Below are 25,078 nucleotides of genomic sequence, written 5' to 3'. Positions count from 1 at the left end.
CACATCAAAGGCCTGGTCAGTTCTAAAACACGATGCATCATGAAAACCTATATTAGATATGGTTGCAGTTGAATGGCTGCTGTTATAGATCCAGGGTGCTGGAGTTTGTAGGTGCAAGTCACCCATAATTCTTAGAATTAGTAGAAGTTAGAATTAATCAAGTTTAATTAAACTGTGTCAAACACCAAAATACCTAGGTTTAGCTTGAGCTAGTAAGCCACCCTAGCCTGGCAGAGCTAGCTGAGTTTAAGCCATTAAGGCACAAAGACCAGTGATGGCCCATGAAGGAAGGCATCAAGAGATAGTGAACACTGCCAGACAAGGAGGGGAGGGACCACTCCTCCAGCTATATATAGTGGGCAGAGGCCAGTGCCAGGTTTAAGCTTTCAGCGTTGCATGACGTAGGCTGGAGGAAATTGTTTTCTCTGCGCTATCAGCTAGAAGGAAAGGGGGAGCAGAACATGATGTGTCATTTTTTTGTGTCGAGATTATATGTGTGTGTGTGTGTGTGTGTGATATATATGCATTCATGCTCACTAAGATCTTTTTCTCCCTGTTTTCTTGCAGTTCCACCATGGTTTATCAATCATCCTTCAAATCTCTATGCCTATGAAAGTATGGACATCGAGTTTGAATGCTCTGTTTCTGGAAAACCGATTCCTACAGTGCAATGGATCAAGAATGGAGAAGTCGTCATTCCTAGTGATTATTTTCAGATAGTGGTAATCATTATTTGTTTCTACCATTATTCCAAAACAAGGAAACAAGCAATTCAATGGGTGCAACATAAAGCTCTGTAAAAGGTGCTACCAAAAGTAGACTTAGTTAGCTTTAGCTTAGTTTTCCTTTAGATCCTAGCTCCTTCAAGTTTCCCCAGATTTCTCCCAGGTCCCTTGCCATTCCCCTCCATCTGCCTTCGGCTGCAGCAACTGTTTCCCCTGTCCTGTTCTGAACCTGGTCCTTTAATATACACCAGCCAGACTTCTCTACCTGGTCACTTGGGTATACTCATAAAAAAGAACACTCAACATCAAAAGCTAAAGGAAGCTATGGCAGCACACTAACAGCAAAAGAAAATCAGTTTAATCCATCAAAAGCCTATGAGTAGAAGGTACATTTTTACCTGGAGCTGAAATGATGTCAGCAAAGGTGGCAGGTGGATCTCAGTGGGGAAAACATTCCACAGATGAAGATCTACAGCCAGAAAGGTCTCTCACCTTCTGAGACTCCCTCAGAGGGAAGACCTAGAGAAGGGCCTCAGAAGAAATACCTAGGGCACCTTCAAAGATGCTACAAATATGTGTAGCAGTGGGCAACCTGTCTGTTCAGGAAACTTGTCTGTCATCACTCACTGCTTGTTGAGGAACCCTTAAAATGTTTCTGGGGTACTTCAAGGATACCCAGAGCACAGCTGAAAAAAACCCTGCCACAGACCACTGGTCTTTAATGACTCATTACTGAGCCCTATCTAATGCGAAACACAACAACAGCACTACTATCATACAAAGTGGTTAAAAAGAAAAAACAAATAAGTGAGAAGTCAGGTGTATTTTTGTACTAAAGGTGGGCCCCAGGTGAGGAAATTTTGAAGACTACTGCATCATAGAATTATAGCAAGGGTCAAGAACTGGATCAGGATAGTGCAAAACGCCCTCCATAAACCCACTCTGACAGGTGGATGCCAATCACTTGGCATCCTAATGACATCTACCCTACAGTTGAACAGCTTTTACCATTAGGCGGTCAAAACAGGTATGTCCCATCCTGTCATAACATTCCAGACTTTCTCCCACCCCACCCCACCCCGATAGATCTCTTGCATAAAGCTCTTTGCTACAGGAAATCATGGATGTACAATGGAAGTTACCGGTCTAAGGTTACACCTAACCTTCATTGTATGCCTGCCCAGACAATACGTGGAATATGCGGAGTTGTCTTCAGTTCAGAAGTAGTTAACTGATGCTTTATAAAAAAATTGTGGCCATTGGATAATCCACTCTGCCATAATGACGTTTATTTTAGAGGTTTAGCAATCTCATGCATATAGATCAGCTTGCCCTTTCTTAATTAATGTTCCTTCTATTAAGTGAAATTGACAATGATTATCTAAATTAAACATGTTCCAGTTAATAAAAAGGCATGGGCGCTTTCCCCGCTTTTCATTCAGAGAGGAAGATTTACTCAGTTATAGGAGCATCCAAGTTCACACAACTTTACCCACCATTGCTGTTTATAATAAAGACAATCAGGCAGGCTTTGCTCAGCTTGCCAAGAGACAGACATTTTCATTAAGTAATTGGGAAAGGGCAGGTTCCCTTTTTGTTCTTTTTTTCCAAAACTGCCCAGGGAAGAAAGACTTTTAATAAGAGAATCATTCTAGGCAGAACATTTTTATTTATTTCTTCTCCTTTTTTGCGGTGCCAAAGACTCTTCCTTAGAAGCCAAAGTTTTACAGCATCATTTAATTCTGCCTGCCAACAGCACCTCCAGATGAAACCCTGCCCGGATGCAGCTGAAACGAAATGGCCTCCTTCCCTTTGTGGCTGCCTGTAACCTGGGAAGGGTTGACCTTCAAATCCATTCGCTTGCCTGGAAAAGTATTTAAAAACACCCAAACAAATCCACCGAATCTTCTGCCACTAAGTGCACCCATTATGCAATGCAGACCTCTCTTGATGTTGATTCTACATGTTGCATAAAGTGTTTGCGCTGCCCTTACTTGCGGCTGCAGTATTACTATTAGTTAATCAAATGTCCTGGTAGCGGGGTGAGCAAACCGAGTCAGCACATTATTTAATGTATGTGCATTTTATTACAATCCTCTAGGGAGGAACTGGCGGGCATGAGTGAATACCAGCATACCTTAAAGAGGATGCTTTTTTTGGAAGGCTTTAAAAGAGGATCAAGCAAATTCAGGGAGGTAAAGGCTTTCAGCCATGATGGCTCTGCTCTGCCTTAATGTTTGAAGGCTATTTGCTTTTTACTATCAGTTGTTGGAAACCGCAGGAGGGCAGAGTACTCTTGCCCTTGGGTCTTGCTTGCAGGATTCCCATAGGCATCTGGTTGGCCACTGGGATGACAGAGTGATGGATTGATCCATGCTTCTGACTTCCAGTTGCTGGAAACCTTCCACATGACTCTTTCCCCTGTTTTAGCCATATCCATGTTGCTGGTGGTGCTGGCTTCTAAAACATTACTAAAGGAGGCTGGCACTAAAAGGTTTTTGCCTGGGGGCTGGGTTTCAATAGTGGAAACAGTAATAAACTGCTTTAACTGCAATAATCTCTCAGCGGTGTGCAAGAAATACTATACAGAAAATGTAAAAATTGGTCCAGACTTTTGCAGTTCCACCTCATGTGGATCGGAGTTACCTGTCCTCAGAAGATCAACAGCAATGCATGGCCAAAGCACAAAAAAAGATGGGCTTGTGGACAGATAGTCTTGCAGTGTGGTGGTAGGGGAGGCAACCTTTGTCATGCGGGTGGCATGGAGAGGTAAAAATTGGCTGAAAGGGGTTGGCTGGACAAAAGAGAAAATTGGTGGCAGGAAAAAAAGGACCTGTGACAAATCTGCTTTCAGTTCTTTGTTGTTGTTCAGTCGTTTAGTCGTGTCCGACTCTTCGTGACCCCATGGACCAGAGCACGCCAGGCACTCCTGTCTTCCACTGCCTCCTGCAGTTTAGTCAAACTCATGCTGGTAGCTTCGAGAACACAATCCAACCATCTCATCCTCTGTCGTCCCCTTCTCCTTGTGCCCTCCATCTTTCCCAACATCAGGTCTTTTCCAGGGAGTCTTCTCTTCTCATGAGGAGGCCAAAGTATTGGAGTCTCAGCTTCAGGATCTGTCCTTCCAGTGAGCACTCAGGGCTGATTTCCTTAAGAATGGAGAGGTTTGATCTTCTTGCAGTTCTGGCCATTCTCATAGTTGGTGCTAGGCCTATCAACCTTTTTGGCTCCAGATAATAATAATAATAATAATAATAATTTATTATTTATACCCCGCCCATCTGGCTGGGTTTCCCCAGCCACTCTGGGTGGCTTCCAACCAAATATTAAAAACAATACAGCATCAGATCTGCCCACCACTAGCATCAGACCTGCACACCATGAGCCAATGAACCCAACTGGTTATTGGCCCCAAGGGAATGCAGCCTTGAACAGAGATAGTGGCCTATAGGGATGGGTGGCTCCTTGCACCTGACCTCTGAACAGCAGTCATTACCTCTTAGAATCCTGGACTTGTAGAGTTGGAAGGGACCCCGAGGGCCAGCTCCCTGCCATGCAGGATACTCAAGGAAAGCATCCATCATAGATGCTCATCCAACCTCTGCTTAAAAACCGCCAAGGAAGGAGGACGCACAGCCTCCCAAGGGAGTTCGTTCCACTGTTCCACCTCTTAGCAGGAGACAGAAGAGGGTGAGGCAGCAGGTGGCTGATGCCATGTGGGTGCCCCAACGGAGTCCACCTGGCATACCTATCCATCTGCTTGCAAAATGCCAGTGTCCTCACTCCTCCCTATAAGCGGTAGCTACCCTGCAATGGGAGGTCAGGTACAAGGAGTCCCCCGCTCCCTGCTGGCCGCTACTGCTAAATAGAAAATAAGTTTTCCCACAGCTTATCTCACTGAAAACATTGAGGAAACTGTAAAACTGAAGTGTGCCTCCAATTTTAATTCAGGAGAGAGAAAAAACCTGTGAAGTTTGTGAGGCACAGCTGTAGGTAATTGCTTCTGCTTCTCTCCCTCTCTTTAGGGTGGCAGCAACCTGCGGATTCTGGGCTTGGTAAAATCAGACGAAGGCTTCTACCAGTGTGTAGCTGAAAATGATGCTGGGAATGCTCAAACCAGTGCACAGCTCATCATCCCTGAACCTGGTAAGATGCAAGAGACATAAAGAATCACTTGCTTTGTTTTAATTAATATGATTAGCAGAGTCTTGGACTGTGTGACTAGCGGCAGAACATATGCCAGCGCTGCCCAGGGCGGGCACGCTACTGAGGAGGGCGTGACGTGCTCCGAAAGGGGGAGGAGCACGGAGGGTGCCCTCCCAGGTTCAGGATAGCCGCTCAGGTGCACGGAGCGGCGTGTGCACCCTGCAGCCAGGAGTGGAGCGAGCCGCCCACTGGGGCCGAGCAAGCCGCTGGTTGTGGACATTCAGCGCGCCACCCACCCGTGACTCCCAAGCCTCCCCCAGCTGTCAAAACGAAGGGGAAGGGGGAATGCCACTGGCAAAGCATCGCAGCTCCCCCCTTCCCCTGATGGCTTGGGGTAGGCTTGGGAGTCGTGGGTGGGAGGCACACCAAATGTCACCCGGGGAGGTCTGCCCCCACTGCACCCCACTTCATCCACCCCTGTGTGTGACCTACACCAGCTCCTGCGTTTTTTTGCTTGGATTCTTACTATTGTGGTCATCAGTCTATATCAGGGGTGGCCAACTCCCAAGAGTCTGCGATCTGCTCACAGAGTTAAAAACTGGCAGTGATTGATCCCCTTTTGGGGGGTTCAGGTTGAAGTTCTTGAGCTTTTTTTTTTAGGAAGGAGGGTCCTGTTTTTGGGGGGCGCAGGACAAAGTTTTTGAGCTTCTTTGGGGGAGCCAGTGATCTACGAATGATCTACCACTGACATCCACTGGACTCCCGGTAGATCACGATCTGCCTGTTAGACATGCCTGGTCTATAGCGATACTGGCGAGTAATCATTCGTTGTTGCGTATCACCCGTTTCCATTGGGACAGAAGAGCCCTAGGCTGGGCCCTTGAATGATGCTAAGTAGATGCCACATGTGCTGCAGGAAATGTCATTCCCCTCCATGTCCCACCCCAGCAGAAGGTGTGCGGAATCACATCTCTGGGTTGTATTTGACTAAGTCTACTCAGAGTAAGCCCACTGGAATCCATGAAAACGACAAACTTAAATGCATTTTTAAATGGGCCCATTCAGAGTAGGACTTGGTGACATACAAGCCTTCATCTCCTTTTTAGTTGGTGGTTTTGCTATTTGTGCTGACTTAGGAGGCGGTGTAGACAAGGCAATTAGAGGAAGCCCATGGAAGAAGGCAGGTCCATGGTGGCTGCTGCCCTTTGGTAGGCTGGTGGATGGAAGGAGACGCCAAATCTGGTCCTGAGCGTCCCACCTGCAAATGTTTCATTACCTGAAGGGGACATGTGTTTCCTTGCTGCATGCTGTTGTTTAAAGTGTTTGCATTACAAAGGAAGTGAAAGATCAGGCATATGCTGAAAAGTAGGCTTTGATGTGGACGGATGTTGTTCTTTAAAGAGGAGGTGGTGAAAAAGAAGCCACGTTTAGAGAACAGAACAGAGGTACTGAGTTGAAACTCCTTCTTTGGGTCTGACCTTCATAGAAAGTGTGTCATATTTTTTGCTGTCCATTTGCATTCTCACCTTATTGTTATTCTGGAGGCAGAATAATCTTGGCTAATTGAGTGAAACCAAAGGTAGAAAAATAAAAATAAAATAAATGCATTTTTTAAAAAATAAAAATAAACCATCCTTATGAAAACAGATGGAGAGACAGGGGCAGGTGGCTAATTCCACCATAACCTTTCTCTCTATCTCTTTAACTTTGACCCTAAAAATAATCTGTGTTCCTAACCTGTCAATTTTCAATTACATGCATATAGATGCAAATCAGGGGCTGACTCACACAGGTATTATGGCAGAGGTGGGGAACCTTTTCTGAGGTTCATGGGGCACGTCCTATAGGTGAGTGGGGGTCAGCGTCAAAAGTTGGTGGAGTAATGGATGTGACTCTCACCTTTGTACAGCAGATTTTATTCCAGCCATGCAAAAGTTAAAGGGCGTGCACCATGATTCTTTCATTTTTCTAGGACAAAGACATTCCAATGCAATCTTGCTGTTGATCAAATCTGTGTTTCTTTGTGCTTGTCATTTGATATCCTGCCACTGAAATTCATATGCAGCAGTTGTTTTATTATTAACAATGTGATTATGATCTGACATATTGCAAGTCACATTGTACCTATGATGGCTTTCAGCATTCTCTGATGTTTCTCTTCCTGCATTTTTGTACATCCAGAAAACCATTTAGGGTTGTCAACATTCACATTACATTTAAGTGCTGATATTCACCTAGCTTTCAGACAGTCACTGTAAATGGTATATTTATTTGTTATGAAATAAAATAATAAATAAGCAACATATGGAAAGGGATACTTTAGGAATTAATTATTTGCAAATTCCAAAATGAACTGGCCTGGTCCATGACTCCCTGGACTGAAGGTAGCTGAATCTGGCAATCTGGGTTTCTAATTTTCTCCAGCTTAAATGCAGTTAATATTTCTTTCTTAATAACATGAAAAAGTTCCAATGAAAATTCATCAACACTTGAATGTGATTTCCTTCTAATATTCCCAATTTTTATGCAATTTTACATAATATACACATTTTCCCAAAACAGTTAAATATAACACTTTTTTTGCATGCTATTGCCACTGACATACACATTTCTATATATGCATTGCCCTAATATACACATTTTTGAACATGGTATTTGGCTTGAGAACCGCCTTGTAAAATTGAATTTCAGTTAACATATATTGGAAAGTGTGATATAGGTCAGTGTGCCTTAAAATACAAAGTTCATCCAGTTGCTTCCCAACCTTGGACTACTGTGCAGATTGGAACACAGTTACACTTCTCCAGATTTTGGCAATGTGCCAGTTTTCAGCCCAAAGCAATGCTTAAAATTGTGTATGTTTAGGATAAAATAAATTAAAATAAAATAAATTCAAAATGCATTATGTGGGAGAAAAATGCATTTAAATACAAATTTGCGCAGTTATCTTTTTATTCACCCACCACCACCACACACATAGAATAATCCATAAATAGAACATAATGGACTTAAAGGTAAAGGGACCCCTGACCATTAGGTCCAGTCATAGCCGACTCTGGGGTTGCAGCGCTCATCTCCCTTTATTGGCCGAGGGAGCCAGCATACAGCTTCCGGGTCATGTGGCCACCATGACTAAGCCACTTCTGGCGAACCAGAGCAGTGCATGGAAACGTCGTTTACCTTCCCGTTTACCTTCTACTTGCACTTCATGCTTTCGAACTGCTAGGTTGGCAGGAGCAGGGACCGAGCAACGGGAGCTCACCCCATCGCGGGGATTCAAACCGCGACCTTCTGATCAGCAAGTCCACACTGTGGTTTAACCCACAGCGCCACCCGCATCCCAATAATGGACTTATGCAAGTGCAAAACTCACATGGACCAGAAGTGTGCTGATCCATCCACACCTTGCCCCTCCCCATTGGTGCCAGGAAGTCCAGCTGCTCCTGCTCGTAATTCTACTTGTCACCCGTGCTTAGAAGGATGACCTTCCTCTTAAGAACTGCTGTGTGTGTGTCACACACCTCACTTTTGGCAAGCCTACAGTTTGTGTGTGTGGCTGTTTTACATGGAAGTCTGGTTCCCACATTCAGCTTCTGCTCTTTTACACAGATGCCAACCCAGTGGGGGAGCGATAGAGGCCATCTTTTGTGATAGAGTCATTTAATTCATCACTGGGAACAGCCTAGAGGAAGTTGTATAATTCATTGCAGTTGCCACCTAGATATTTGAGTGCTTGACAGCAAATTGCTGTTCTTTGGGTGTGCATTTTTTTTAAAAAAAGTTTGGCGTTGGACTAGAATGAAAGCAAACACAAATGAAGACAAAATCCTAAAGAGCTATGGGGACGCCATTGTAAACTGTCTCCATTCTCCCCCTTATAAATGATGGATTGCTTTTCCCTGGCTATTTAATCAGATCTTCAAACAATGCCACTCTGATTCCTCTGAGATGTTGAGAACGGCAGCATGCACAGATGGTGGGGGAACCCGGTAGAAATACAAATTGAGCCCTGGACTTCATCACACTGAGACGAACATAGCCCTCTCTGTTTTAAAACCTTGTCAATAAATGGACACCATCCCTGTCTCACACGGCATGAGGGCTGCATTCCCCAGCTGTTCTGTTTGAGCCTGTCCACAGGCCACAGACAGGGTGTTACCCCTAGCAACTGTGACAAATCTGTTTGGTGCTGAAATACAGACAATGGCCTATTAAAGCCACCCCTGGCTGTCGGAGGATATTTATGGGAGCCTAATGAACTTTTGATATAGTCTTCTGAGTGGTGGCCAGTTCCTCCTTTTGCAGATATTCAGTCTTCCAATTCCAAGTCTAGACTAATTCACAGTTTAGGTTCACAAAGCCTCTCCTCTTCCCCGAGGGGAGGGGTTGTGAACAGGAATTGCTTCCTGCGTTCACATGGGGGCGTGGCCAGGCCCTTGCGTCACTGGAATGCTGTGTCCGCATCACACACCCTAGCCAGCCAATCCGGCTGCCTGGGGGGGTGGGGTTTAGCTGTTTAAAAATGGTCGCGGGCACACGAGCACTGCCTTGTTGTTCCAGCTTCCTCGGATCACCCTCCCTCCCTCTAGGTTTTGCTTCTGCACCTGTCCTTGCTATGGACTTCAGTTGGTCACCTTGGTTGTCCAAGGGGTCTGGTAGGAATTCTTTCTACTTGGCAGATTGGCACCAGCCACTTGGTTTCTTGCCTACCTCATAGCAAATCATCACAAGTTTGTAAGGTTTGGTGGTTAGGCACTGGAAAATGTGTTGTGTGTTGGAGGGGAGGTGGCTGCCATCACCTCCCCCTCCCCTTGAAAGGTATTCCATTAAAGGAATCCGGCAGTTGTGGCTCCTGTCCGATGCCCAGGTGGTGGCTAGAGCCATGGCATGACCCTCCAGTGACTCTAGGGGAAAGCTTCCAGTTGATTTGCATCAACAAGCTCCCCCTACAGGTTGTTAACCCTGCAGGGCAGGCAGGAGTCAAGTATAGTCAAGTATAGTCTGTTCTGATCCAGTGCCTAAGCCAATACCACTCACATTCTGTAACCAATAAAGTTGTGGCCTTTTTTAGCCCATTAACCTAAAATGCTTGTGTCCATGTGTCTTAAAAGGTAAAGGTAAAAGGACCCCTGACCATTAGGTCCAGTCATGGCCGACCCTGGGGTTGTGGTGTTCATCTTGCTTTATTGGCCGGCATACAGCTTCCAGGTCATGTGGCCAGCATGACAAAGCCGCTTCTGGCGAAGCAGAGCAGTGCATGGAAACGCCATTTACCTTCCCGACAGAGGAGTACCTATTTATCTACTTGCACTTTGACATGCTTTCAAACTGCTAGGTTGGCAGGAGCAGGGACTGAGCAGTGGGAGCTCACCCCATCGTGAGGCTATGAACAGCCGACCTTCTGATCGGCATGTCCTAGGCTCTGTGGTTTAACCCACAGCACCACATTTCATCACAAAGCGGGGAGCGGGGCCTCCACTCACAAGTTTATTTCCCAAGCGGTAAATTCACTGTATGTCCAGATAGCCACTCAGATCATCCCCAAATCCAAAGTTCAGAACTGATGATTGGTGATAAAAGCTCACAGATCCCTAGAGATGAAGTTTACCATAGTTCAAAATCTACTCCTTTCAAAATTCATACCAATATCCATTCAAGAGCCAGTCAGTTTCAGTGTCTGTTTCCATTGAAACCAACAGTCCATTGTCTTTTAGACATTTCTGTATATTATATTCCATCAGACATGGTTTCCCTCAAAGCATTGCAGATTACGTATGGCAGACTGTCCCTGGTAGCAGTAGGTCAAACAGTAATTTAAAGAGCTTAATGAACTTTCGATATAGTCTTGTGAATCAGGATAGAAGGATCTGTCAATTTCAGCTTACAGTTTCCCATTATCCTGCTCTTAAATTCAGTTTCCCCCATTTTGCAGCAAATCGTGAATTAACCCCCCAAAAAACCTCATGAAATCTCATTGGCATTTTAAGTGTGAATTTTTCCTAATGACCACAGTTTTATTTTGACTAACATACCCATTTTTGCAAGCAATTTCCCTTAACACAATGTATTTTTGTATGATAGCTTTCACCAAAATCTTCTAATTTTTATGCGCGCTCTCCCATAACATATGCATTTTTATAAAAACTGCTTTATTGGAAAACAGCTTCATGGAATTCAGTTAAGGAATTCCAAAAGGATCGCTGTGGTTCAGTTCACATATTCAGTTCAGAAGGTGAGAATGTGATAGATTCTGCATTATCGAATCAAATGTCTCCCCCATCCCTGCTTGTGAGTGCTGACCAACTCATCCTTTTGCAATAGTTGTGTTGAGGGAAAGGTGCTAATGGCAGATGATGGGTTCATGGAGACGCAGAACCAGGAACATGCAGGGAAAAGCCTTTTGGGGCAACTAAACATACTTCCCTCATGCATTTAGTGAATTGGTGTTGCTGAGCTACAGCTTCCATCTTCCCTGATCATTGGCCATGGTGGCTGGGTCTAATGGGAGTTGAAGTCCGGCAATGACTGTGGAGAGGATGCACATTCCCATCCCTGGTATAGTCCCTCCACTGAAACAGGAAAGTTGGCCACTTAAGGCTCTCTGTTGGGTGAAGAGTACTGTGTTAGAATTCCTGATCTATGATTGCAGTCATGGGATTGTTGTCTTTCACATGACTGTGTATGTTTTGACTCCACAGAGTGGGAAGTAATGGAGACAGGATGTTTGTGTTACTGTGTTCTGTGAAGTGGGATTATTGTCCTTTGTCTTCTTCTCTTTGCTGTCTGATGCTAGAGAGAGAGGGAGGCATGTTGCAGTGCTTCGTGTGTGTTTATATGTAAATAAAGTAGATTAGCCAAAATGCTGAGTTGCTGAGGTCTGTCGTGCAAGCTGCGAAGACTCTGCAGATCCCTAAGTGTGCCAGTGTTGGTTGGAATCGGTCGCTGTGATGTTTGGGCTGAATAAAGCTCTTGAAGCTCCCAAATGATTGACCAGGAGGAAGGGAACATGCCAGTTGGGCATGCCAGGGTCCTACTCGAGGCTGAACTCCTGACAACTGTAGGTGCTTCTTTTTGTTGATCTAAAGCACATGAGGATGTAGGATGCATGGGATGAAAAACTGTGGCCCTCTAAAGGTTGTTGGACTCCTAACTCCCATCAGCCCTAGCCAGCATGGCCAGCGGTCAGAAATGATGAGTATTAACATCTGGTAGGGCACCAGGAGACCCACCCCGATGTATGGAGTGGGGCCAGAGAATGCACAGAATGAGGCTGCTAAAAACTCAATATCCCCCCTTGCGTTTCTATGACTGAACACAGCTCAAGTCTTTCAGCCTCTTCTTAAATGGCTTTTGCCGACTTGTAGCCGTAAACTTGAGTGGCTCTGAGGCTATTCTATTAAAACAACAGGCAACGAGAAGCATGTCCCTGAGGAAACGTCCTTCCCCAGAAGTGAACTAGCAAATAATCATAGTGAAAATCATTTGCTTTAGCTCTGTTTTGTTTTGCTATTCAGATATAGGCTCAGAGAAGCATTTTTTTTTTATTATTATTCCATAGAGTAACACATTGGGCAGTGCGGGGAGAAGAGAAAGCCAGCCAAGGCAAATTTGAAATAATCAGCTTTTCCCACACCTGATGTATAACCAGTAGGATAATTGTCAACAGTATTTCATAACACTTTCCTCGCTAGCTAGAAACTTAGCTGGAGGATGCATGCTCAATCCTGGGCATGTGAGAAAAATATTAATTAGTAGCTCCAGGCATTGTTTGCAGGAGCTAACTTACAAGTGCCATGATAAAGAAAACCATGTCTTACCAAAATATTGTGCTAGACAGCCCCCACGCTGTACTGGCTTTATCAGACGGAGAAAGGATCATAGGCTGCACAGGAATTACTTGCAAAAAATACCTTGTTATGAATCGTAGGCAAATCTTCCCACCTCTTACAAAAACTTCATTTCAGTACAGCTTGCAGGGAGATGCTCCCAGTGGGTTGAGTCAGATCTACTGGCAGGGTGTAAAAGCAGAGGTAGCTGATATGATCCACTCCAGATGTTGTTGGATTCCATCTCCCAGCAGCCCAGGCTTTCGTAGTCATTGGTCAGGGACTATGGGAGCTGTAGCTCAACAACATGTGGAGGACACCATGCTGCTTAAAGCTGTGTGCAGTGTCGGCTCACAAACTGTTGACAGGGATGGGCCCTCTAGATCTACAGACTACAGCATCTATCAGCCCTTGACAGCATGGCCAATGCTCAAGGGTAATGGGAGTCATATTCTGGCAACATCTGGAAGCCACCCTTGATAATCTAGGAGGAAATTGTGGAATTCCTATAGATGTCTGTTTGGCCATTGTAGGAAACAGGAAGCTGTACCAGGTAGGCCTTTGGTCTGAAACAAAAAGGCTGTTCTTGTGTTCTTAGGGCACTTGCAGACCACAATAAATAAGGAATCCTGCTTTGCCCAGGCTTCTACTTGCAAGGACCCCAAAGTCTTGGTTACCAGATTTTTTTCAGTGAATCCAGGGACACTTTTATTTTTTATTTTTTTGAAGCTGAGTAGCAACAGGGAGTCAGTGGTGGGGATGGTGAGGCAAAAGACCCTGGGCCCAAGCACACATGCATATTGTATGAAGGTGCAAAGCCCTTCTTTCACACCCTGTGGAACATAAATGCGCAGAGTTTGTAAAAAAAACTGGGCAATGGTGCGCCACCCGCCCGTGACTCCCGAGCCTTCCCCATTCTCCTGCCCCTATCCCCCTTTGTTTTGACAGATCGAGGGAGGCTCATAAGTCGCAGGCGGTTGGCTGTTGCCCAGTTTTTTAAAACTTCTGCACATTTATGTTTCACAGGATGCAAAAGAAGCTTTTTGCACCTTGCCTTGCAGAGAAATCACACGCCTTGTGCCCCTCCTGGGCAATGGCCACCCTCCTGTGACTCCCGAGCCTCCCCCAATCTGTCAAAACAAAGGGGGAAGGGGGCAGGAGATCTGTACCGCCGGACATCTCCGGTTCCCCTTCAGCAGTGGCAGCGGCAGCGAGCAGCTCCTGAAGCCAGCCAGAGCCAACTGCACTACCAGGCTGGCTCTGGGCTGCTGAGTTGCCACTGCCACGTTTCCCAGGGACAGATTTGCAAATCTGGGGACTGTCCCCGGGAACCAGGGATGTCTGGTAAGCCTATCCAAAGAGGATTCAGGAGAAGTAGAATTGGAGGAGCAGAAAGAAAGCATGGTCAGGCAGTCAAGGAAGTTGGGGTAGGATCCATTGGTTTTGCCTCAGCAGGTATTGAGGATCCCTAAAATTGCAGCACTTCTGTTGTGAGTGATCATCTGAGACCTTGATAGGGATCTTGGCCTAAAAGCAGTCCTTTGGCATGAAGGACCCTCAGCCTAAAGACTGTAAAGAGGATGGCACTGAAAAGCTCCTCTCTACTGCCCTAAGCTAGGTTTAGAACACTTTTCTGCAGTTCCGCCAGGTCTGGATGAAGGGTTAACATGTTGTTGTTGTTAAGTCATTTAGTCGTGTTCGACTCTTCGTGACCCCATGGACCAGAGCACGCCAGGCACTCCTGTCTTCCACTGCCTCCCACAGTTAGGTCAAACTCATGCTGGTAGCTTTGAGAACACTGTCCAACCATCTCATCCTCTGTCGCCCCCTTCTCCTTGTACCCTCCATCTTTCCCAACATCAGGGTCTTTTACAAGGAGTTTTCTCTTCTCATGAGGTGGCCAAAGTAATGGAGCCTCAGCTTCAGGATCTGTCCTTCCAGTGAGCACTCAGGGCTGATTTCCTTCAAAATGGATAGGTTTGATCTTCTTGCAGTCCATGGGACTCTCAAGAGTCTCCTCCAGCACCATAATTCAAAAGCATCAATTCTTTGGCGATCATCCTTCTTTATGGTCCAGCTCTCACTTCCATACATCACTACTGGGAAAACCATAGCTTTAACTATATGGACCTTTGTTGGCAAGGTGATGTCTCTATTTTTTTAAACAACTTACGATGATGTAACCCACACCTAACAAACTCTCTCTTTTAGAATCTAAGTACATGCATCTCTGAAACCCATATTTTTATTTCATCCACCTTCAGTGTGCCAGCAATTAGAATCCCCACATTTTCTGTGCCTAAAAACAATCATATGCTATAAATTTATGTTGCAGTTCAATGCCTTAGGTTGAATGTCAATAATTTCTACTTACGTTTTAGGGCTATGTGCGGTTTCTACCTCCCTTTTCTCACATTTGTGCACCCCCCCCCCACAGAGCACTGATCAATAAAGCCTTGGGTTTTCATTGTTACAGCACTGACCTCATCTCACTCACCTTATCCTTACATTGTATTACCCATGTCCTTTTTATTCAGGCTACTATGTGTTAACAGGGACATTTTGCTCAAAGCAATAGTGCAACGGAGGTCATTTCAATGCACTTCATTCTCCAGGAGCAACTGTGGTTTTAGTTTAAGGCTATATGTCCCCCCCCCCACACACACACACACTTGCCTGGGGAAAATGTCTGTTAATAAATAAAAATAAACAGGGCTTATTTCTGAGTAGACATGCATAGGATCGTCATTATTATTTATCTGTGCGCCGTTTCCCCCCACAAAGTTGTGCCTGAAGTGTCTCACAGCATAGCAAGTGAACAATAAGAATTCAAAAATATATTAGAAACCATCAGAAATAGCCACAATGGCATGGATTCAGCTAAACCAGTGTGCTAGCAGAAGGCAGTTGCAAGGGCTCCCATTGTCAGGAAGGCTGACAGGAAAGTGCCTTGACCACTGCAGGTCAGGAAAAGGCCAGAGGCTTGAAATGCATTGACTTTTACTCACAGAAAGTAACACAGCGAGTCCCTGGCTCAACGCCTTCGGCTTGAGAAATTTCTGGAAACTGAGCTCCAGCCCCACCTTCCCCCTTAAGAGTGGTAGATTCGTAATCTGGGGAACCGGATTCGCGTCTCCACTCCTCCACATGCAACTGCTGGGTGATCTTGGGCTAGTCATACTTCTCTGAAGTCTCTCAGCCTCACTCACCCCACAGAGTGTTTGTTGTGGGGGAGGAAGGGAAAGGAGAATGTTAGCCGCTTTGAGACTTCTTCGGGTAATGATAAAGCGGGCTATCAAATCCAAACTCTTCTTCTTCTTCTCCTCATTCTGGAGCCCTCTCCAACAGACAAAGACTGTGGCTTTGGGGGTAAGCTCCTCCTCTGTGCCTGTCTGGCCCATTGCTCGGCAACATGTAGGATTCTCCTAAAGCAGGTTGTGAGAGGAGGAGAGCCAGCAGCACTGAGCTGTGCTGCTGTGGGATGACCAATGTACCCTCTGATTCCCCCGTCTATGTATGTGCTCACACAGAGGTGCTCAGCCTCCAGCCCTGTAGTGGAAGCCTTCTTCTGACCCATCTCTCCAACCTACTGCTTCCAGCACCTCCCAGCTCATTCCTTCCCTAGCCTCCTCCCCATTGTCATACCACCAGGACCCGGGGTCTAAGTCTGTGTCTTCCTGGTCCTCCTTGGGGGCTCCTCATTCACCCAGTTCTCCTCCCCTCCCCTCCCCTTTCCCCATACACCCCCCAAATCCACTCTTGTGGGGAGGTCAGAACATGCATATTGGGAAATGATAAGGGATTGTTCCATCTAGCAGACCTTCAGTTTCGTTGACTGTCCACAAGTTCTATTAGTAAAAGAGAGGAAGAAGAACATTTCTCTGCCCCCCCTCTCCATACCATTCATAATATTATAAACTTCTACCATGTCACCTCATACTTGACTTTTCCTTAAAAAGAAAGTTTGAAATGCTGCAATCTTTCCTCATCTGGGAGTTGCTGGATAAACCTTGAAGTCTCTTCCAACTCTGTGATTCTCCATTTGTCATCCTGTAACCATCCCTACACCTTCAGAGGAGGAATTCTTCCTATCTATCTAATACACAATCAAAATATAAAACCAAAAGCTCCAAAGCACATCACATACAAAACAATGCAGATGGGCAGGGAGGGGGGAGAGTGACTTTTTGACTTCCTGCCATATTCTCTTTATGTCCCATAGTAGGAGAATTTGATTACCCATATTTTAGCATGCATAACCAGTTTGTTATGCCCTTATGAGTCCACATAAGCACCAATAATAATAACAGTGACGATGCTAACTGTGAATTATTGCTTATGCATATTTTATGGCGCCCTTTAGTTTAACATCCTATAACCTTACACTGAATGTGTGAGTTGTAACAAACTTGCTTTAAAACCAAATTAGCCAAATGTTTATCTGGATTCAACTCTGACCCGCAAATTGCCTTGCAGCAAATGCTGTTCTGATATCTGGGAGAATATGAAGTTCTTTTAATGGGACTACTTATTCCCTCCTTACAAGACATACCTTGTTTTTTCTCTGTACACCTGGGGTATGGAATCACCTCAAACGTTGATCCCTTCCTTGAATCCCCAGTTTCCCTCTGGGGACAAAATGCACACTGGGTTGTCCTGATATGCATGGGAGCAGGGCTTATTTCAGCCGCAACTCCATACCAGCACCTCTCAGGTGGGTGTCACTGCCATTATAAGAGAACAAGCAAGGCGTTCATGGTGAGTTCCGGCACCTCTTTTTGTAGGAAAATGGGCCACCATTTCTGATTGACAAGTTAGAAAAGGTGGTAGGGAGGAGGGAAGACAAGGTCAACTGAACTATGGTGATGGAAAATGCCCCCTTTTCTTCACTGGACCTTTCCACTGAAGACCGATGGACATTCAAGGACATTCTTGGAGGTGCAATTCTTCAGGTTTTCAAGGAGGTGGTGAGGATAGTACTTACAAATTGTGGTCCAAGAGCAGCTTTCTTTTTCTCCTAACCTTTGAAAGCATAGCCATGGCTCAGCTGAGCACCCATTTGCAGCACAGCTCCACTGCACTTCGGAAATGGAGTTGCAAATGGCCCTAGGAAGATGTTCCATGATGCTTTTCTCATCCACATCCACATCTCTTCTCAAAGCAATGAAGAGTGCAGGCTCCATTATTCATAGCTCCATTATTTAGAGCATGTGCCCACAAATTCAGGGACCACAACATGCTTCAGTGGAAGAAATGCTGGGTCACAGGTTATTGTGCTACGACTTGGTGCATAGACGTGTACCTGATAAATCGTGGATTTCTGCAACTTGCTATATTCCTGGTGTTTTTGTTGACCTCAGTGGCTTTGTGTCTTTCCAAGCTAATAAATTTGATTTGTTAATCTGTGATTCAAAGTGCAAACTCAGAACCAGGAGCAGCTTGAGTGAGCCATCACTGTGTCATCTGAATTGAGCCAGAGGCTCGTATTTCAGAATTTTGCAATAAAGAGAGGTGCCTATAACAAAGAAAATTGTTATAAGTTATTAACTGCAGCAACAGCATATTACACCTTGGAAGTTAGATAAGATCTATAAAGCCAGCAACGGGTGAGGCTGGTGTTATAATGACACCAAGGGAGACTTTAATAATATGTGGTGATATCTGTTTTGGACAGAAAATGATTGAAGAAACTATGAACTGGGACACCCTGAGATCATCAGGTTGACCTGGTATATGTGATCTTAATGAAGTAGGTGCAAGTTAACAAGGTGAGAGAATGTTTAGTTATTAATTTTGTTGGCAGCCGCTAGACTGAATTTTCCAATGGAAAGGAAAATATCAGTGGTGCCTTTCAAACATGAATGGGTTGGGTAGGGAAACTTGGATATTTGTGAATTCCGATAGGAAATGAACAGCTCTACCCTTCCCAGCTAAAGTATGGGGTGGAATACTGATAGATAGACAGAGTAATAGATAAAATACATTTAAAATGCTTGTTTTCTAGAGAATGTGCTGCATTTCAAAATGTGTATTTAGTGAAAAAAATGTGTTCAGTGACACATATTTGATAGTCGAAATAAAATTTAAAAAAATTCCTTCCAGTAGCACCTTAGAGACCAAATAAGTTAGTTGTTGGTGTGACTGCTTTTCTGGCCCAACTTTTTACGGTAATAAATGATACATGCAAAATCCCAGAAAACTGGAAACTGAGCCTGGTAGCCCCCATCTATAAGAAGGGAGACCCCCAAGACCCCTCAAACTATCGCCCCATAAGTCTCCTGGACATTGTGTATAAACTTTATAAACTTTATACTCGCCACCTGCTAAATAAATTGGTTGACTGGGCTGACCACTCTAACTTGTTTAATCCGGAACAGGCAGGGTTTAGAAAGGGCCATAGTACAATAGGCCATTGTTTGGTACTACAGACAATGATAGATAAGTATACAAAGACACATAAGAGCAAACTTTTTGTGGCTTTTGTAGATCTCACATCCGCTTTTGACTCAATCTGTAGGGACAAATTATGGCAAAAACTATATGACACAGATATTGATAGACGACTTCTCAAAATACTTAGAGAGTTACATTCAGATACCACAGTTAAAATCAGAACTGGGATGTCAGGCAACTATACTGACCCACTGCCACGGGGAAAGGGGTTAAACAGGGCTGTTTGTTAGCGCCGTTCCTCTTTAATTTCTATATAAACGACATTGTTCAACATATGGCAAAGTATAAGTCATCAGCTCCTGCCCTGGAAGGCAATCACCTGAATATACTGCTATATGCTGATGACATGGCGGTCATGGCACTCACTCGAAGGGGCCTACTCAGCATGCTGGAGGGGCTCGCAGCTTATTGTTCCCAAAACTCTCTAAAGATAAATTATGACAAAACAAAAATTGTGGTATTTACTAGAGCTCGCCACACATTTAGATGGTCTTTAGATGAACACAAAATTGAACAATGTCTTTTTTTATAAATATCTTGGTATCACTTTCCAAGCTACATCTAGCTGGCTTGCCCACTTCAAGACTGTAGCCCTTCTAACACGTAGGACAATTGGTGCTCTGCTCAGCTTTTTTTATTCGAGGGGAGGGCAACTGGTGACCCCGGCACTAAAAACTTTTGTTGGAAAAGTGATTCCCCAGATGTTATACAGAGTAGAACTCTGGGGATGGAATCAGAAGCTGTTAGAACGGCTTGAAATCTTTTATCTCAGAAGAATTCTAGGCCTCCCTCAGAGTACTCTGGCAGCTCTCCTAAGAGTGGAAGTAGGATTACCTTATGTGTCTGCCAGGGCCCACTTAAGATTCCTGCATTTTTTCACCAACCTCATAGATGCCCCAAACACCCTATTGGCTAAACAAGCCTTTGTATCATTACAAAATAATACCACTTGGCATAAAAGCCTACTAGACATTCTATTCAGATACAACCTACCTGAGCTTAATACTCTCAAATTGTGGAGCCCTGATAAAGTTCGGGAATGGATCTTTGAAAAAGACGCCTTTTTGGACTCCACTAAGATAAAAAACTCTGGGTTTTCCTACTGGTTCCCCCGAGTAAAAGCAGTCAAAATCTGTGCCAACTACTTGGTGGAGATCACTGATCCCAACCTTTGGAGAGCTTTTACTATGGCACGGTTTCAGACATTGCCAACTGCTTATCTGACCAGTAGAACAAAAACCCCAGTAGAACATCGGACAAAAACCCCAGTAGAACATCGTTTATGTCCTTGCCTTATGAAAACTAAAGAGGATCTTACACATTACTTCCTCTATTGCCCCATTTACTCGGGCTTTAGAGACGCATTGCTGCAAATTATACCCAACTCTATAACCAGTCCTGAAGATAGAGTAAAATTTTTAGAGACGCATTGCTGCAAATTATACCCAACTCTATAACCAGTCCTGAAGATAGAGTAAAATTTTTAGAGACGCATTGCTGCAAATTATACCCAACTCTATAACCAGTCCTGAAGATAGAGTAAAATTTTTAGAGACGCATTGCTGCAAATTATACCCAACTCTATAACCAGTCCTGAAGATAGAGTAAAATTTTTGTTAGTTGATGCAAACCCACGCATTACCCATGTGGTAGCGGTTTTTGTAATGAAGGCCATGAAAGCCAGGGAAAGATTTATGGACGACAATGTAAAGACCCCTTCATCGTCTGTTTAACTCGTTGCTCGTTTTCCCTCCTTTCCTATTTTGTGGGAAGAAGGTTTTGTTGGCATAGTATGTAATGAATTTTAATATTTTTTAACTATTGTAGTGTTGATTTTTGTGCACAGGCATGGTCCTCACAATAAACGGATTTTGACTCTTTGGTGTGACTAACTTAGTTGGTCTCTAAGGTGCTACTGGAAGGAATTTTTTATTTTATTTTGTTTTGTTTCAACTACGGCAGACCAACACGGCTACCTACTTGCAACTAGAACATATTTGATAGGGTTATGCATGCCCCTCCCATCTGATTCAGGGCCTTAAGACGGGCTTCAGTGTGGCTCCATTCTGATCCAGGATAATGCAGGACTCTCCCAATCCAAATCTGGGCCATGAACTGAATTTGAGGCCTTGCATAGTTTTTAATTACGGTCTTGAAACCCAATTAAGCATGCAGTCAGAAGGGAGAAAGTAAGGAGACACAAGCAGGCTGACTGCATCTCTCCCCCATCACTCCTTTTGGCAGTCCTGGATGGCTCCAGGTGGGTCAGATATGACCTAGGCTAATCTAGGATTCCTTCAGCTCACTCATGCAAGCCCTGGGTCAATGCAAAATGACCTAATTAGGTTCAGGATTTGGGATTCAGCTGGAATGGTTGCACAGCACTAATGTTTGGATACATATGTAAATTTGTCATGCAGATTTTTTTAAAAAATAGCAGCAAAATGGGGCAGAACAGATTTGAATAGAGATGAAATTGATAATGGACTGGAATTAGATTGTTTTTTCCATTCTTAGAGTGCTGGTCCAGGAGCAGTTCCTGAGAGAAAAGGGTCTCATTTCATTATTTACTGTTCGGAAAACTAGGCTAAGTTTTGTAACTTAAAGGGCAGCCTTGCGGATGGTGTTTCTTACTCTGATGTGAAACGCTGACAGAAGGGTGATTAACTTTTCCCCTTGTCCCATTTCCTTGATCTAAATTGTCCCCTCTTAAAAATAAAAATAAAGCTTTTAGACATGTAGTTCAAAAAGATGCCTACAGTTCTCTGAACTTTCTTTTTCAGACAGAAGTCTAATAATTTCAGGAGGATGATTGAGTAGGACAAACTCTTATAATCCTTCCTGCTCACCTCCCTAGTGCTACTGCTCCCTTTCAAATTGCAATGGCTGCTTTTAAGTTTGAAGAACATGTTGGGCAATCTGAACTTCCATGTCTCATCTGTGTAGTAACCCCCCCCCCCAAAAAAAGTCCCTGTTTCCTGTGCAATGAGTTGCAAAGAAGAAGATGCAATGGGGAGAAAATAGCATTCAACTCAAAACCTCCTTCAACAAGCTTCTAAAAATAAAACCCGTCATCTAACTCAAGCACCATTTGGGTGTTTTTCCTCTTGGCTCTGCTGGTTGTAAGAGGAGGAGGAATAAATGGAATATGTCAGTCTCTGAATCTTGCCTATTAGTGTGTCACTTCTTACTTTGTGACACAACATGATGCTATGTATTATTTATAAAGAGGTGCAGGTTTGGCTTATCGTATGTTTACTTGTGACTTTATTGCAACAACTTCTACCACACTTGTTCTGTAAGCGATGTACAGTAAGGTTAAAAAGATGCAATAAATGTAAAACCAGTCAAAACTAACCATGAAATCAGAACGTCTACTTAAAATGCCTAATGGAATAGAAAGGTTCTCACTAAGCGCTGGATGTGCAACAGAAAAGGGAGCTTGTCTGATTCCACGTAATGGGTATAAACGATAATGATGAACACAAGGCTCCTGGTAGATACAAGTTTTGTACCCAAACCACAGGAGACCATGAACAGTGACTCAGCCGTGTTGGAATTGAGAAATGTAAATAATGATCAGGGGGGAAAGAATGGAATTTGGCAGAACTAACTCTACTGTACTTTAAGTACATCTTTCGTTGGCATCCATCTGTCTCAAGAGACAATGGAGTACCGCCAGGAGTGAAGTCAAACAGCCTTAGCAGCACGAAAGCGACCTCCCTGGGGCACAAGCCTGGGGAGTGTGTATGGAGGTCCTGAACTGCCCAGTGACAAGACCCACCATCTCGGCCTCACTGTTGTGGTCCAAAGGAAAGGAGAGCAATATGCTTGGAACCAGCTGGGCTGCAGGAGTTGCTAGAAGGAGGTGTGCAAGGCTCCATTCAACCACTCCAGATTTGTGTAGCCCTTTCTTCTCTTGAAGATATCCCACAAGGCAGCAAAGGGTTAGGACCATAGCTGTCAACCTTCCTTTTGTGGGAAATTCCCTTATTTCAGTGCTGTTTCCCGCTATTATTCCGGATTGTTAGATATCCCGTAGACTGTCTCCGGGACAGGTGAGGCTGCTGATCCCTTATTTTCAAATCTGAAAGTTGACAGCTATGGTTGGGACTAGAATTTTCCTGCTCCTGGATGGGCTACCTTCCCAGGTTGATGAGCTACGCCTGCCACTCACTTCCCTCTGTGGCACATGCAGAAACCGCCTTCTTGACTGTTTGGCCCACTATTGGTCTTATCTGCTCACTCCACCATAGAAGTCCCCAACTCATTGGCTACACTCACCTAGTTAGCCCACCAGTCAAAGCTGTTTCCCATGCTGTGGCCATTGTCACATGATGGCAGCTTCTAAGAGCCGCACGTGAGAGTTGAGCGCAGGGACAAACTGCCGCAGAAGGAGTGCAGTGTGTCCCCCACCAGAGGAACTAACGCTCTCCTATACTTTAACACAATTGTCTGACATTCCCAGTGCCCAATCCCTCTCCTTAGCTACTCCCCCACCAATGGAGCCATAAGCATGTGTTTGAAAACATGTGCAACCACATCTGAGAGAGTGGGACTAGACTAGAAATAAGTGGCTTGTTTGAAGGCTACAATGTGGGTTTCAGCAGAATCACAGGGACATCATTACTGGGAAACTTCAGAGGGCTGGCGGGATAGAAAGACTAATTACACAATTTGCCCTAACACTCCAGGATCTTTTAAAATTTAATTTGTGCCTGGATTTGCAGTGCTAAAGTACTTGCACACAAGTAGCAGAAGTAATGTACTACTTAGTCCCCTCTTAGCCAGTTGTGGACAATTAAGTACAATGATTAACACCCTTTAATATACAGAAGAATTTCTAGAGCTACAGATTACTGTGCTGCATTGTGTTGGGGGAAAATGTATTTAATTTGAACCCATTAATTACAGGGCCCACTGTGCAAGCTGTTCTGCAATTTAAGCCAGTTGCTCTTTGAATGAATATGGCTTCAATGACATTGATTCACACCTGTGTTATGATTTTGAGCCAGTTGTGGGTCATCCTATGTATGCAGCACAGAACAGTGATTCAAATCTGCAATGCAAGGTGTTGTTTTTAGAAGTACTGTATTTTGAACTTTTGTATTTTGCTACATAGGTTGAATCTTGACCTCAAAAGCACAGAGTTTCGAAGGTTCGATTTTTTTTTAAAGGAACTAGTTCAAATCTGACATGCCTCAAACAGAACTAACTGCAGTTCACAGTTGCCCCTTTACAAAATGAAGAGGTTCAGTTCATGTTCATTTCAGAGTTCTAATTCAACTGCTTCCAAATGATCTGCGGTAATCAATCAATCAATCATCACATTTAGAATGTTAGATGCTTCTGTGCTGAAGTGTAAAATATATTTCAAAAGACTATGAAAACATCAAAGTGCACACATAGCAGAATGTTAATTGTTTCATTTATGTTTCCCAAAAATTATGACCTTTAGCTTAAAGGCCTGAAGAGTTTTTCTAAGAACACATGTAAGAAAATGAACTTGAATATGAACTTGAAATAGTTAAAAATTCTGCACCAAAAATATATTAATTAATGTTCAGTTCACTCAGCAGTTATGGGAACTACTTTCAAGTATAGTTCAGAGATTTTTGAACTAATTCACTGAACTTCATTAAACTGAACTAGTTATTTCCAAGCACTGCAAGATAAATTAGGTTTGGAGAGAACATTATTGAGTAGACTGAACTCCTATAACTTCTAGGCTTCGTTTCCCACGGAAAGATTTTTAAGTGGAACGGCAAGAGTTTGCTTCTGAAAGCTCATCTTATCTTTGAGATTAATATAGATGTATCTATCTGGCACTAAGTCAGCAATTTTTATGTCCTCCTTACAGTGCTGCAGCACATTATGCAGTGATTAGAAGCTCTTAAGGGGGAGAAAATAACCACCCCTAAAAGTTGC

At 44.1% G+C, this 25,078-nt stretch overlaps 1 protein-coding gene across 2 annotated transcripts in view; it reads left to right on the top strand.

Moving 5' to 3' along the window:
• DCC (DCC netrin 1 receptor) overlaps window positions 1–25,078 on the top strand; it is a 934,061-nt gene that overhangs the window by 586,748 nt on the left and 322,235 nt on the right. For both annotated transcript variants that reach the window (XM_081929563.1, XM_081929562.1), the window contains exons 6-7: window positions 568–722; window positions 4,751–4,871. In XM_081929563.1, coding sequence (XP_081785689.1) covers window positions 568–722; window positions 4,751–4,871 — 276 coding nt within the window. The remainder of the gene's footprint in view (window positions 1–567; window positions 723–4,750; window positions 4,872–25,078) is intronic.

This window comes from Podarcis melisellensis (genome assembly GCF_964234715.1).
Source record: "Podarcis melisellensis genome assembly, chromosome: 11".
NCBI lineage: Eukaryota > Metazoa > Chordata > Lepidosauria > Squamata > Lacertidae > Podarcis > Podarcis melisellensis.
Note: the sequence above shows the minus strand (reverse complement) of the source record. Positions and strands in the feature narration are given on the sequence as shown.